General features: G+C 36.9%; 3 protein-coding genes across 3 annotated transcripts; 2 read left to right on the top strand and 1 right to left on the bottom strand.

The window, feature by feature from the left end:
• Window positions 1–2,798: 2,798 nt before the first annotated feature.
• LOC136799063 (linear primary-alkylsulfatase-like) lies at window positions 2,799–5,690 on the bottom strand. Its single transcript, XM_067055741.1, has 2 exons — window positions 5,511–5,690; window positions 2,799–4,955 (listed from the first exon to the last, which is right to left on the bottom strand). The coding sequence occupies exons 1-2, from the start codon at window positions 5,671–5,673 to the stop codon at window positions 3,379–3,381; spliced, it is 1,740 nt and encodes a 579-aa protein (XP_066911842.1). The 5' UTR covers window positions 5,674–5,690; the 3' UTR covers window positions 2,799–3,378.
• A 7,431-nt stretch (window positions 5,691–13,121) lies between these two features.
• Window positions 13,122–14,003, top strand: LOC136799023 (uncharacterized). The gene is made up of 2 exons (XM_067055703.1): window positions 13,122–13,167; window positions 13,495–14,003. The coding sequence occupies exons 1-2, from the start codon at window positions 13,122–13,124 to the stop codon at window positions 14,001–14,003; spliced, it is 555 nt and encodes a 184-aa protein (XP_066911804.1).
• Window positions 14,004–14,442: 439 nt separating this feature from the next.
• LOC136799022 (galanin-like G-protein coupled receptor npr-9) lies at window positions 14,443–15,231 on the top strand. The gene has a single exon (XM_067055702.1). It carries the CDS (start codon window positions 14,443–14,445, stop codon window positions 15,229–15,231), a length of 789 nt encoding a protein of 262 aa, XP_066911803.1.
• Window positions 15,232–15,588: the final 357 nt, after the last annotated feature.

The following is a 15,588-nucleotide window of genomic DNA, read 5'->3' as shown; positions in this document are numbered from 1 at the left end:
AACATCATCCTAAAGGGTCGTCCACATAGTGCGTACGCACTAAAATATCGAAAATCGAGTACCCCTCCTCCCTGTACGCAAGCGTACACAAATGGCTAACCCCCCTGGTAAGTACGTACTTCTTCATTCATTCCCCCCCCCCCTCGGTTGAAGAAAATTTCAAATCATTTGGTTCGGACCTTTAATCCATACATGAAACTCAATGTTTATTAAGAAACTTTTTCTTTTCCTTGATGCGTATAAGAAGCGTATGTAAAAATCAACAAAAAAACAAAAATTTTCTCAGTGCACGTACATTTTCCTTTGACCCCTCCCCTCCCCCAGTATGCAAGTATACGCTTTCGAGAAGCCCCCCCTCTCCCCCTTAGTGCGTACGTACTATGTGGACGGCCCCTTAAGGCCGGTTTCCATATTCACGCAGCAATTCAAAATTTGGTCAAAATTGACGTAACGGTTTAAAAAAGTTGAACTTCCTTCATCTTTTCTTTTTGTTCGCACGAGACTTTTTTATGATGTAATCTTTTCTTTAGGCAAAAAAGGTTATAATAAGTTGCGAACGCAGTCGGAGGCGACCCGAAGGCTCCTTTTTCAATAGCTCTTTCTCACTGGATTGCTCCACTTACCCTTTTGATCCTTCTCTTAATGGCTGAGCATCAAGCAGAGAGGCATCAATACATTTTTAGAAATGTTTCAAATGATTCGGCTAGGGGTTGAACCTACGATCTGACGCAACATAGCCTAATGCTCTACCTTTACACTGAAAATTGTTCTTATGCGAGCGCACTTGGTGTAGCGTCATGCCCCACACACCCGATGTCTAAACGACGGCATGTGCCACCAAAAAAGGCTTTCAAAATCGGACCCTTACAGTGTAGTTTGATTTCATATCTTATTTTGTTGAAGCCACCTGAAAATGAGCCTGGAGATGTCGACATAGTGTGTAAAACAAATCAAAATAGGTGAGGCAAAACTATAAAGAGATTTTTACTGTCAGACTTGCAATTCAGCAGTTTCCAAACACACCCTTACAGTGTATCTAGCTAAAAAAAGACCCTTGTAGTACACTCTATCAAAAGTACACTCTTACAGTGCATTTCGAGGGTCTCAAAAAACCTCCCTGGTAAAAATTCTTGAAAAGTTCTTGAAAAGATCTTATCAAGAAACTTTGCTTATTCTTTTTCATTTTCTTACTACGAACGTGCCAAGATCTTTCAAGATCTTTAACGATCTGATAAGACTCTTTTATAAGTTTTGAATAGGATTCTTGTCCCTTACAGTGATTCAAGATCTTGATGAAATCTTAAGTAAAAGTAAGTCGGAGGTTACCCAAAGGCTCCTCTTTCGATAGCTATCTACCTGAAGGGAGGGATTGCTCCGCTTACCCTTAATCATTCTCTTAATTGCTGAGCATCAAGCAGAGAGGCATCAAGTACCATTTTGGAAATCCTTGGTATGACCCGGCTGGGGGTTGAACCCACAACCTTGTGCACCGTAAACGGATGCTCTACCACTGCACTACGGTCGCTGACGAGATCTTACTACTATCCCCGTTCAGTTATTGAATAAGGGCCGAAAGCTTCGCTCGAGTGACAACATTCAACTGATGACCTCGTGAATACTTCCCATTAATCAACTATTTCACTAATACAGTCAATGATAACAAACACACAAAAGAAAAACCACTTATCGTATTTCGAGGCTGACCAAAAACTGCTTCGTAAATACTATCCTTAGAGATTGCTCTCCTTGAGTCTAAAGACTCCTTCTTATGAAAAACAATCATAACCCGAAATTTACGTGTTTCTAAGATTCTTAACCCAAACTTGATAAGAACCACTAAGATTCTTAAAGCTTCTTTGTACATAATAGTTAGTTAAGATTTGGAAAGTCTCTTTATAAAAACTTTACAAGTTACGCAAAGAATCTTAAAATATTTAATGGCTTAAGATTTCGTAAGATTCTACTTAAGAACTTAATAAGAAATAATAATTATCTTACTATAAATACGCGGGAAGAATCTTGACAATTATTAGCGATTTCTTTACAAGATCTTTTTGTGGGAAGAAATTTTCAAGATTGCCTAAGAATCGTTGTAAGATCTTACAAAGATTTTATAAGATTCTTACTTGTGAAAGATCTTGAAAGATCTTCAACGATCTTTTCAGATCTTATCAAGAATTTTTACCAGGGCTACCCTTAAGGGTGACACATGCTGTGCCCCCCCCTCGTGTCCACACAACACTTTCGTTAGTATATTTTCTTGTACTTTATATGAAATACTAACTGTGACTGCAAAAGCATAAAGATTATTTCACCTTGACAGCCAGTCATTGTGATACTCCAAACAGCACGATGATAGATACACTCTTGTATCTGAGTATAATGTCGCCCGATTTCCCTTATATGACATGTGTTAATCTGGGTAAAGGTACATCTACTTTTCAAGTAAAGCAAATGTAGATAGAGCATTCGGTTATAGTTGGCAAGGTTGTGCTCCAATCTGGACATATCAAGGACTAACAAAATGGTACTTGATGTATGTCTGCTTAATCTAAGAGACGAGTCAAGGGTAAAGTAGAGAAATCCAGAGAAAGAAGTGGTGCTTTCCCGAGTTAAAACAAACTTTGAAATTCAGTCCAAATTAGGTAAAGACTTTTTTGTTCGAATGTTATCGAAAATGCAAAAAAGCTTGCGAAGTAACCAAAGAAAGTAATCTTAGGCGTAGCTTATATGGTCGGTTTTTTGTCGTGTTTAATTCGAATATATAAAATCGTCAAAATAAGGCAAAAGTTCGATAATTAAGTTCGATGGTAAATTTATTGAATGAAAATGATCTGTTTTAAAATACATAATAATCTATTCGAATCTCTTCAAAAATATACAGTCATGATAAAATTAAACTAAATGTTTTACTTGCTTTTTCAGGGCGGAGGGCGGAGGGCGGAGGGCGGAGGGCGCATAATGCCGAAATAAACTTAAACTCTGATTTAAACCTATACTTTAAATCCCTAGTCTTTAAAGTAAGGGTGGAATTAAAACCCATGCCTAGAGATTTATTAGAATTGTTGGAGAATTCCAGCATGTCAAAAGGGTGCCATTGGTGCGTCATTCAAAACCCCCTTCTCACAGACCTGGTACGATTTCTTTCAGCCAGAGGGGGTAAAAAAAAAACAGATTGAAACTCGATGGGAATTGATATTCCCATATTTTTTTATGACTGAGTATTTAAATTCCATTGTCAGAAAATTCAGTGGAGATGGGGAAAAACATAACATTTCGCAGTGAGGTTTAATTAGAATCTCATGTACCAAAAAAATAAAACAAGTAAGAAAATGCACATAGTTTCTTGAAATCAATAAAAAATCCTGCATGTATGCTTTAATCCCTTTCAAAGCAACCCATCAGTTCTTTTAAATCAAAAATAGAGGGTTCAGCTAATATACTGGTTTTCCATTCACCAGTCATGAGAGCTCGCCAAACAATCGAATCAACAGTGACCTTTAAATCATCTTCCTCTCTGAATTGAAGACCACTCAAATCAACTACACCATTTCGGACATGGAATCTGATCTCTTGTTTAACATCAGGAAAAATAAACTTCACCATTTTATCCATAGTAGCGCATGACTCATCTTCTGCTTTGAACCTTAATGACAGCAAGTGAAATAGTTGAGGAATACTGCAAGAATTGATTATAGCTTTCTTTGATTTATCACTGGATTTGACGGTAGCTTTACCAAGAGTTGTGAGCGAGACAGTGCGATAATAGTTATACCCATTGTGAGACGTTTGGCGATTGGACATATCGATTAAAGCTTTTGATTTGACTTCTTTTACTTTCTGGTCATTTGGGAATACCTTGTGAGCTGAGTCAGCTAAAAAGAGGGCCCACTGTGGATCATTATCTTCAAGCGCCTTGGACGCTTCTTTGGCAATATTGTCTAGTCCCCCAGCCAGCTTAACAATTCGTTCAGCTCTTTCCATTGGTAGTAATGGATCTAATTCTGTAATATCCCCACTAAACCATCCCATATAGCCTGCAAACAGTCCTTTAGAAGACCATTTCACCGTCCCGTAAATCTCTTGAAGATATGCGTTCCCTTGCACATGCTTAGGTAACTTGATTCTGGATGCAATGTCGTCAGGATGGAGATTCTGATTGATGTAACGGACTGTTTGATCATGTACCAACTGTACAGCATCACGATAAATCCGCATCTGATTTGCAACCAATTTTTTACCAATGAGTGGCATATGATGACTCATCACAAAATATTCTGGTTCTAAAGCTCTCATTGTGTCCAAAGATTCATACCATTGTTTTAAGCTTCGAAATGGTGTACCCCTGATCGCATACAGGTTTGGGAAAGCCTCATACAAGTTATCAGTACCTAGTAGAGCTTCGTGTTTTGGCCAATAAACACATATAGTATCATCTGTTTCACCTGGAACATGTATTAAATCTAGAGACATTCCAGCTATTTGTATGGTCTGTCGGCTCTGCCTTAAAACACGGTTCGGAGGCTGAAAAACAAAGTTGAGATTCTTGTCTATGGTTAAGCGAACACCGATACCACCTGATATGAAATCATCATCAAGAAACACACCGAATTGGTGGAATGCTCGAACAGCATGTGCTTTTCCAACTCGTGCAGTGCTTTGGAAATATATATCAAGAAACGTATGATGTGCCCAAATCTCCACATCTTTACTACCATTTAGAACGTTCAGAAATGATTCGGTACCAACCACATGATCCAAATGATTATGAGTGTAGATTACACCTTTGACTGGTTTATCAGTGATATTTCTAAAGGCTTCGGCAATGATTTTTCCTTTGGCCAGTGATTCCGTTGTGTCTATGATAACAACTCCATCATCACCGATCAACATTATGGAATTACCGAGAGCGTATCCAACAGCTACGTAAATCTCCTCATTCACTTTGTGCACACCTTCAAGAAAAGTAAAGAAATGAAAATATTTTGTTGAAACTTTCGAGTCATGGAATAAGGTTTATGGGTTTGTTAACGGACAGTGGTAAGTCTGATCACGAACGATATGACGCAATTCTTTGACTTCAATCACGATCCCGAAAAATCAGCAAAAATTTTGGATAGTCACGTATCCCTTTGAAAAAGTTTAAATCACGCATCACGGCTCGAAAATCTTTCAAATTACGATGACGTTTTGACCTCTGATCACGCAATCACGACAAAAAAATTTCCAAATCACACAATTACGCAAGAAAAAGGTCCCTATCACATCACACCATCACGAAAACCGCTTGGGAGACCCACTGACCTTTATATACCCCTGGACCAAGCTATATCCGCTATTGCAGTGCTCAAAATTAACGTCTACCTGTGCTACATCATCATCATCAAGTTTTGGAGGGAAACTAGATCTAGCGCTCTAGAGGTAGAGGTAGAGGTGTAGTTCTCAAAAGTTTAATTAGTAAGTTTTTTTTGAAAAACTTACCTTCATTTCAATAAGGGAAGTAATAATACCTGGTGTAATCATTTTAGCGCTATGGTCAGTTTTTGGTTGCTCTTTGTTCCTCATCGATGCATAGTTCTGTACACTCTTGCGCAAATTCTGGTCTTGGTAATATTGGTATCCATGATATAAAAGAATGGCCACCAGAATTGGTGTGGATATACGATGTAGCATGGTAAATTTCTTCAAATTGCTATAATATGAGAATTTGTTTCAAGTTAATGTTTTGGGATTTTTATGAATAAATTAAGAAAAAAATTAATCTCAGAATGCTTTCAGATGATCCAATCACAAATGTCACCTTAGTCTGGTAATTTAGACTAAAAAACACCCAATGAAGAAGCCCGAGTGGCTAGAATCATGTAGAATCGAATATTTAACCTTTCTCAGGCAAGCCTTAAAATATGCGCCGTTTTTATTATACAGATTGGATTTGACGATTTCTCTGTTTCGAGTGGTATATTATATTCAAGGATATTCGATTCTAGCCCTTCGGGCTTATACTTCATTGAAACCACCCCAGCGTATAAATTTCTTGTTTTCCTAGATTGTTTGAAAATTCTATGCAAGGCACAAGCATTTATTTAATAATTTATGCATGGTCAAATCTCCAAACTCTATAATCAAATTGCTCAAGAAAGACGACAGGCGGTAAACCAGACAGATAATATAAATGAAGTATAACCGAAGGCTGGAAGTGAATATATTCAATATTTTCCAGTTAGCACTCCCTTTGCTTTTTTTCTGTGTAGGTTCCAGCACTTCTCTTATCGTCTTCCCTCTCTCACCAACACTCCATCGCAGCGGTCGGTTTCAAAAATCTCAAATGAGAACCAGACCCTCTATGGTAATAAATTTTGAAATTAGCCGTAGATGTACTGGGTCTGTATACAGAGAAGTATCTGAGTAGACACGCGGTCACACAACTGCTTCAAATTTTGAATACAGACGAGATTCACTTCTAGTCTACGACATAGTACTTCTTCGTATAATAGCAAAAACTAGATTAAGAAATAATTGATAATTTAAGAGGTTAAGTTTTAGTTTGACTTTTATTTTGTTACGACACCACTCCCTTCAGCGCATCTAGCTAGAGTGGCTTTAGTAGGCCGTCCGCTTGTAGTACGCACCCGTCGTATTTGCCCTGTTCGGTAGAATCTCGAGAGGTGGTTTAGAGCTATGACTTAGAGTACGATCCTCCTTTCGCAACGAAGCTCTTACAGTGAAGACAGAGAAAATTTTTCCCTCCCTCCCTCCCTTCAAGGCTTGTGAGCATGATTGCAGGCGGCCATTTTATACACTATAATTATTGTCAAACATGGGAAATATTTTATCCCAAGAATTATTTGTATAGGAGTGGTTAGCCAATAAACAAATGCCAAAACTTATACACCTGGTTTCCCTTATCGTTCACCCACATCCGGGCTTTCCGTTCTGCTCACAGCGTCTTTTCCAGGAGTAAAATATAGAAAGTTAAACTAAAATCCCTCCAAACTGTCTGCATTACAATGCTACTATAACCTTTTTATAGCTCATTCCTCCTGCAAATGTATAAATCAGGAAAAGGGTATTAGATAGATTTGCACAAATATATCCACTTTATATTTCGAGACATAAAATAAACATTAGTTTTAGATCAAACAAAACATTTTGCAATGGGTTCAAAAACACAACACCACAACGGAGAAGTGTTGCTCCCCAACTTTTATACCTAGTTTGGTAACTTTGGTTCTCCTTCGTTGTTCTTTTAATCAATATATAAGATTGACGTTTGAAATTTGATTTTAGTTACATTTCGATCTGTTTGAGATTTGTTGCACAAACTAATAATTTTGCACTCGGTACCAAAGTCATAGCTTTAATGGCGAGGTATCTTGAAATAAGCAATGGTGCCACTGAAATTGTACTCGAATACGCGCGGGGAACGCAAACCTTTTCGATTTAAGTAAGTTTCATAAGGCATTGTTAAATGAAGGGATAAGAAAACTTGTTCGAGTAGTAGAGGTTCGAGTTATGGAGACTCAAGTCTATTCCTTTTTCCACTATCCCCGGGAGAGGGGGTACTCATCCCGGGGGATGGGAGTACTACCCTTGTCGACCGACGGGGGTGCTCCGCTGAGGTTCGAAAAATGGACCCTATGTGGGACTCGAAATTTGCGAAAAAAGTGACCCTCAAATTTTCTACTTTTTCCCCAAATTTTCCAAAAATAGACACCATACGAGGGACTGATTTTTCTATTTTGATGTTTTTGCGATCCTAACTAGGACTTGTGGAGGTTAAAAGAGGTACCCTGACCAGCGGAGCATCCCCGTAACCCATCTTGCCCTAGTACCCCCCCCCCTCATATGATCCGTCCAACGGCATGCACCACTCTTAAGAGTAGGTTTTTCGAGACCCTAGAAATGCACTGTAAGGGTTTACTTTTGATAGAGTGCACTAAAAGGGTCCTCTTTTAGCTGGATACATTGTAAGGGTGTGTTTTCGACTGCTGAATTGCAAGACTGACAGTAAAAATCTGATGTACCTATTTATAGTTGTGACTCGCACCCATTTTGATCTGTACATAACATCGACATCTCAGGCTGATTTTTGTATGGCTTTTTGCAAAGTAAGATATGCAATCAAACTAAACTGTAAGGGCGAGAAACGTTCGGTAAAATGCACCGTAAGGGTATACCTTTTCACTGCTCAAGAAGAGCGGCACTGTAAGGGTCCGATTTATATTGGCTGGCGGCGATGCTGTCGTTTAGAAATCAAGTGCCCCCCCCCCCCCGGCCGCACTATCATCTAACATCAAAGTTTGTCTACAAGCACACTTGACTGACATTAGTTTTTTGTAGTGAAAAGAAAAGGTTTTCGCTTAAAACAAAAGGCTCTAAAGGTCATCAACAAAAATCCCAATGAAAATGGACAGGTTGTATAAACTTTACTTTCAAAGTGGTTCAAGCATCAAGTAATAGGTCAAATATGGTCATAGTACGAAAGTTTGCTACCTATTGCAAAATTCGAACAAACTATATTTGAATAGTTTTTTAATGAACAACAAAGCTAAGTGCGTTACCTTGTGGAAGAGGGCATGCGAGAAAAAAGATTTCACGAACGAGAAACGTATGTGACGTATGTGAAAGTTAACACGCTCTGAAACTTTACTTTCATGTGTTGTTATTTAAGTATTAAGGAAAAGGGTAACTGACCCTTACCTCAAAAAAAGTATGACAAACGAAAAAGGGTTAAGTTTCAGTAGATTCAAAAATGAACCAAAAAAACAACCCCTTTTAACACTGGTCAAAACATACCTTTATGGTGCACTATAGTTAACAATTGAAAAACTGACCCTTAAATGCCGCACGTCTGGTAAATCATTTACCTTGATTGAACCCCCCCCCCCACCGGGTTAATGTACTAAAAAACTTATTCTCTTATATTCAACTTATTAAAAAGAAACCCGGGGGTACGAGTATGTGCCCCTGGTTAGGATACTGTTTTTACCCCCAAGATCCTCCATGATCGCAAAAAACCGAAATCTAAAAATCAATCCCTCGCAGGGTACGTTTTTGGGGGAATTTGGAAAAAAAAGTGGGAAATTTTGAGAATCAACATTTTGGGAATTTCATTTCCCAGGGTCATTTTTTTCGCAAAGTTTGGAAAAATATTTTCGTTTTCTTTTTCGAGAAATGGTTTGCTGACTGCCTCATAGCGACCCTTCTTTTCATACAAAAATATTTTATCTCCTTAGCTTTAGTGCTGAAAGAGTCGGTGAAGGTCACTCAGACAGAATTTCATAACATAACTTCAAATCAAATGTGCAAAAAAAAAGTATAGCTCTAGGATATCCCCCACCCTTGAGCAATTGCTTAAATTAAATCTGAGCTTTCCAAAATTGTTATTTTGAGGGATTCTGCTCAAACCCAGATGGTAAGCTAGGTCTAGCCCTTTATAGTATAACCATATAAGGTTATCAAAACCAAATGTCGTGAATTCGAGGGAACAAATCCTTTCCTTATCCCCTCTTAAATAAATTCGGCAAAAATTTAGCTAAACTTGCATCACGTGCAAAAAAACAGTATGAGCCATCTGTTCCATGAGGGAAATCGCGCGGGAAATGCGATTATGCTAGCCCTCCTCGTCAATATGATTGAGAACAATTCTTTTCGGAATTAGCCTATTTCGTAAGATTCGTGTTTTAGTACATGATATTTTTTCAATATTATAGATCTTTCCGTGTATGTCACAATGGATCGTGGCTTCTTCGTAAAAGCGAGGAACATCTGGACTTATTTCGTACATTTAAGTCTCTAGTTTGCAGTTTTTCTGACTTTCTGAGACTTTGTGAGTTATTTTCTATGTTTTTTAACTGATTGACCGATTTACCGAAATATCGCCACTGGTAGGATTCGCCCACTAAATGCAAAATCTCAGAATGTTGGAAATTCTGTCTTCATGCCATGGTAATGTCATGGCTGTTCCCGTCCCGAAAAATCTTCTTTCAGTCCGTAAAAAAGTCTTGACGGTACGCCATGGCTTTAACTCTTTCCCATTTCGAGCTAGTATCTTGTGGAATAAGCTTTCATATGAGCTTAAGAATTCCAAAGATATTTCCACGTTTAAATCTAGTTTGCTTAAGGCTTAAACTTTTAGATCTATGTAATCTACATGCATGGTGTAAATTAGGTATTTATCTATGGTAAACTAAGTTGAAATAAATGAAATAAACAAATAATAACAAAGTACCGCTGATCAGAAACCCAACACCCTAACCACTGCGCCTCGGATCCACGCCAGAAGACTGTTTTTAACGGCTAGTTATATTGTACAAACTACAAACTATATAATATTAAGAGAAAATCGCAAAGGAGTGCTTCTTTCAAGCTCCAACCCTAACCAATAACTGATAATAACCCGCAATTCCTGGCTAATCTAATACATTACCACACCCAAACCACACCCATGCCCAACCCTACTAGGTTGTATGCAGGTCCTGATACTATTCCCACATTGCAGATCCGAAAAAAGTATATTTGTGTCTTTCACTTTTACGAAGAAGCTATGACATGATTAATTAACAGACTAGTTTGCTAGTCTATTGACTAGTTTGCTAGTCTATTAGATTCCCAGCTTTCACAGAACCTTGATTTAACGTCCATATAATGGATGTTTATCGGATGTTAGACGAACGTCTTCTTTTTTCGAACTTGATTAGGGTACTCTAATTGAAAATGGTATAAGGGCCCGTATAAGTGTTCCCCTGGAATATATTAAGGGAAAAAGAGAAAAAACAAAGAATAATCCATACATCTTTTTTATAAGAAAATCTAAAAACCTTTGGATGTTCTTAGCTTTTTGTGTTGCAAGCCTAAAAATGTTCTTGACATGTTCTTAATTTCACCATTATGTGAGTATTTTTGTCCATTTTCTTAAGAAATCGGGCGTTTTGAATCCGCACAAAGCCTTAAAATGTTCTTATTCAGTCCATGATACTTTGTCCATCGAAGCCTTATATTCTTATATAGTTTGTTTTTATAAAAAACGAACGAATAACAAATATCTTTCTTCAAAGAATAAAACCCAAAAAAGGTTTATATATTTCAACAATGCAGCTTGTCACAAGAAAATAGTGAAAAAAATATGAAAAGAAAAAAACAAACAAACACTTTATTGTTTTTAAGATGTATGTATGGTAAACACCTGCAGTAATCCCTGTTTGAACTACATAAAAAGAGGTATTTTGAATGCCAATCACACACATTTTTGAAATTGAAGATCCCAGCAGGGAACACAGAGCTGGCAGAAAGTGAAGGAAACTGAAAAGACAATTTACAGCAACAAGGGAATCAATAACACTTGAAAAAAATAAGGTAATGAAATACTACAGGGTGTCCCTAATTAAAGTATCGAGTTTGAACATGCGATTGAGTAGAAAAGTTTGTGTGTGTTATCGCTAAAATATAAGAACGTTCTACATCACACAGGCTTATTACAAAAGGTAGTTACAACGTATAAATTAATCGTAATGACAAAGAAAAAAGAGGGAGAGCTTAAAATACAATTTTGTGAACACGCACATAAAACTTTCTACTCATAGTTGTGTTTCGACTCGATACTTTAATTAGGGACACCCTGTAGTACTTTTTGTTTCTTTTTTAGTATTCCTTGTTTAATAGTGATTTCAAATACACGTTTTCTTATAAGAACAAACTACTATAAGAATAGGGTATTTCTGCAATATGATCATCCCTTTCATAATAAGATTATTTACAGATTATATACATCTGCACCTAGAACAACCTTTCTCAAGTAAACAAAAGTCTTGAAATTTGCACCGCGTTTAGAATGAAGGATTGAATCTAGCACATTCTTTGATTTCACGTGACATATACTATCCAAATCTGGATAAATTTTTTATGTTTGTGCTGAAACCACACGGATTACGCTTTCCAGATTGGAGTTTCATCTTTAGCTCCTTCGGCATCTCCCAAAAGCTTTTCTCCAAAATTTGATAGTTCCCCAACCCGTCTACACTTTTTTTAATACGTTCATCCAAAATTATTGAAGCCTTCGGATGTTCTTAATTTTGAGATTTAAGCCTAAAAATGTTCTTACAGTGGGATAACATCATGCATAATGTTTGTGAAGTGCTACTACAAAAGCTAGAAAGGAAAGAGGGGGAAGAGGAATACAGAAATGTAAAGAAAAAAATAAAATTGAAGAAAGATTGAAAAACTGATAAACAACTGACCATAACTGTAAAAGCACAAGGATTTATTATCATGTGTATTTAAATAGGCGACGATGAAAAATACCTAAATCAGCTTTCATGACCAAAAGATGGATCTCTAAATTATAAACAAGAAGAAGAAAACTTCTCTTTATATTTATGGGCAATTTTTTTTCACTCTCAAGATTTTGTTATTTTTTTCTTTCGGAGACACCCGAAAAGGCCGGAGTTTACTATCCTAAGTAACAAACAGGGTTCAAACTACAGTTTTTTTTGTGTATTTCCGATAGGAAACGCCGTGCTCTAGCAATGATTTCTACAGTTATAGAGAAGATAGTTGTCGAGTATGAACATTTGGAAGCGTGAAGGCATGAAATTTGGGGAATAAAATACTCTAATACTTGTATTGTAACATTTGCATGCCACTGGCAGTAAAACATCCCTGTCTCATCAACCCGGTTATTTTTTTTGCTACAGCCGGGATGAAATTTCTGTCAAATCTCAATTTGAATTTCAAGGTTTTACATTGAATTTCGAATGGAGATGAAATTAAAGTCAATCTACAAGTGGGGTTAAATTTTTGGGGGTTGGGGTCCACCGGGTCTGTGACATAATGAAAATATTTGAATGAGTCTGAACGAGTTTTTTTTTTGCGAGAGTGTGTTAATTTTCCCCACTTAGTGAATTTTACCCCAATGTTTTCTGTTTTTGATACATTACTGTAGTACTTTTTATTTAAACATTATTTCCTTAATTTCCGTTGTTTTTTCTTACAAGAAAAGCGTTATAATGTATGGGCAGTGTGTATGAAATATATAAATACCTAACAACTCGAACAGATACGAGAAAAGGGACTCATCGGAAGGAATAAGAAATAAATAACGCTCGGAATCAGAATACTAAGATATGACTTTGGAAGTTTTTGTTCGATTTTTAAAAATTTGTTTTAAAGGTTTGTAAAAATAATTCGTGGGAATACAATGAAAAAATATAATCCCAAAACCTACTTATACTCATTTCTCACCATAACAATAAATTTGAGATAAAACCCTTTCCGGATTATTGATATTGGAGACTAAACATTCTGAAAATATGGAAAATTCAGACGTTTTTCCAAAATCTAAATATGTTCGGTCACGAGGAAATTCATTTCAAATTGAAGATTGCAAAAACCAAAAACATGAAACTTTAACTGAAGTATCAGGAAATCCTCATTGGGTAGCCAGCTCTCTGAAGAAAGGAAATTGTATCATGCAAGTTTTTTTCTAATTCATTCTAGGAAAACAACGTGAGAAGAGGAGTCAAAAGGTAAAAAGGGGCAATCGAACCTCAAAAAAAAAAAAAAAACTCGAAGATAAAAAAACACTTGATCCAGTAACAAGCCTTCATCCAGTAACAAGCCGTGATCCAGTAACAAGCCTTGATCCAGTATCAAGTCGTCATCCAGTATCAAGCCGTCATCCAGTAGCAAGCCTTGATCCAGTATCAAGCCGTCATCCAGTAGCAAGCCGTCATCCAGTAGCAAGCAGTATTCCAGTAGCAAGCAGTATTCCAGAAACAAGCCGTTCGAATATCAAGCCGTCATTCAGTATCAAGCCGTCATCCAGTATCAAGCCGTCATCCAGTAGCAAGCCGTCATCCAGTAGCAAGCCATCATCCAGTATCAAACCGTCATCCAGTAGCAAGCCGTCATCCAGTAGCAAGCCGTCATCCAGTAGCAAGCCGTCATCCAGTATCAAACCGTCATCCAGTAGCAAGCCATTTGAATATCAAGCCATCATCCAGTAGTAGGCATTGACCCAGAAACAAGCAGTATTCCAGTAAAAACCCGTGGTCCAGGGACAAGCCGTTATCCGGGAAGAAGTTGTGATCTATTGATCAAACCGTGACCGAATAACCAGCCGTGACCTAATAACAAGCCGAGATCCAGTGACCAAGCTGGTATACAAAACAGCCTAACCGTAAGGTAATAAGGACATCATCTCCGGAAATTTTCACCAAGATAATGATGGAATCTTCAAACTCATCTAATCTTACATTCATCAGCAACAGTTCAACATTCATATACAACGATCAAACATTTAAAGCATCAAACATCATGGACATCCCAATGCTCATTTTCTGTATATTTCTATTCACATTTGGAATTGTGGGTAATTTCCTTATTGTTATATTCTTTGTCACTAAGAATAGAATCGAAGGTATGATTACGTATCATATATGGATAATGTTACTAGCAATCAGTGATTTATTCACTTGCACATGTGGCTTCGCATTATTTGTTGTGATTCGAGATCAGAAATATTTCTCACTTGTTCTAGCACGTGCTTCAAACGTCTGTATGTTGGTCACTATATTCTCACTATGCGGAGTAGCATATGACCGCTATCGAGCCATTACAAAACCATTCTGTTGTACGAGCAATCATAAAGCTAAAACAATATTTGCGTATTTTTTCATGGTGTTAGTTGCATTTATAATCGAGTATTTATACACGAAGTTGGATCAACTTCTACCAGATATACTGTATAACCTGATACTTTACAGTTTGGCCTACACCACTATTGACTGTGTTATCCCAGTTGGTTTTATGATAATATTATACAACCGATTATCAACCAAATTGGACGACGTCACAAAACCATTAAGAGAACAGACACCGAAAACATCAAACGCGCTTTTCAAGCGTAACCAAGAAGCTTTGAAAATCATTAAAGTTTTAACGGCTGTTTACGTTATTAATATAGTTCCTGTTCGAGTTATTAAAGTAACTCTTGAATATTGTCTTTATCTGAATTTCTGGCCAGAATTTAACCACGAAATTTTAATTGCTATACAATCAATGATGCTACTCTTATTTACGAATAATTGTGTGAATTGTTTAATTTATGCAGGACGAATGAAAGAGTTTCGAAGATTTATCATTAAATTATTTAAACCATGGACACAATTCGAAGATCGATATTACCCTTCAAAATCATTACGTTATACTCAAGAAACTATAACCCCAGTATGATAAAACAGATATGTTTTCAACCTTGTTTTTAGTGGTATTGGTGGATTTTAGTTTTTTTATAATGACTTATAATTAATGTTATGAACTGCATCGATTGCCTTTTTTTGTTAAAAACATAGCTTCCTAGTTAAATCAAAAAATCTATTTGCCTTTTTTATGTACGGGGTGTCTTCTGTCTTCTTGTGTGTGTATGTCTAGTTTCTCCCTTTAAGGGGTGTTCCTAAAAATTAGGTTACCCCAATTGGGCTGCTTATTGGGGTACCCCTTTTTTCCCTAAATTTTACAAACTGATGCTTAAATACATGATAAAATGATACTAAAACCTACGAGTGATCTTTTACAAAAATCAGATTTAAG

This window comes from Clytia hemisphaerica, unplaced genomic scaffold (assembly GCF_902728285.1).
Source record: "Clytia hemisphaerica strain Z4C2 unplaced genomic scaffold, Clytia hemisphaerica genome assembly, whole genome shotgun sequence".
Taxonomy (NCBI): domain Eukaryota; kingdom Metazoa; phylum Cnidaria; class Hydrozoa; order Leptothecata; family Clytiidae; genus Clytia; species Clytia hemisphaerica.
This window is presented reverse-complemented; position numbering and strand designations above follow the sequence as displayed.

Coding starts and splice junctions, on each gene's coding strand:
- LOC136799063 (XM_067055741.1), bottom strand. CDS start 5,673: ATGCTACATCGTATATCCACACCAATTCTGGTGGCCATTCTTTTATAT. Junction 4,956..5,510: donor CGCTAAAATGATTACACCAG/GTATTATTACTT, acceptor CTTTTCTTGAAG/GTGTGCACAAAGTGAATGAG.
- LOC136799023 (XM_067055703.1), top strand. CDS start 13,122: ATGACTTTGGAAGTTTTTGTTCGATTTTTAAAAATTTGTTTTAAAG. Junction 13,168..13,494: donor TTTAAAAATTTGTTTTAAAG/GTTTGTAAAAAT, acceptor AATTCATTCTAG/GAAAACAACGTGAGAAGAGG.
- LOC136799022 (XM_067055702.1), top strand. CDS start 14,443: ATGTTACTAGCAATCAGTGATTTATTCACTTGCACATGTGGCTTCGCA.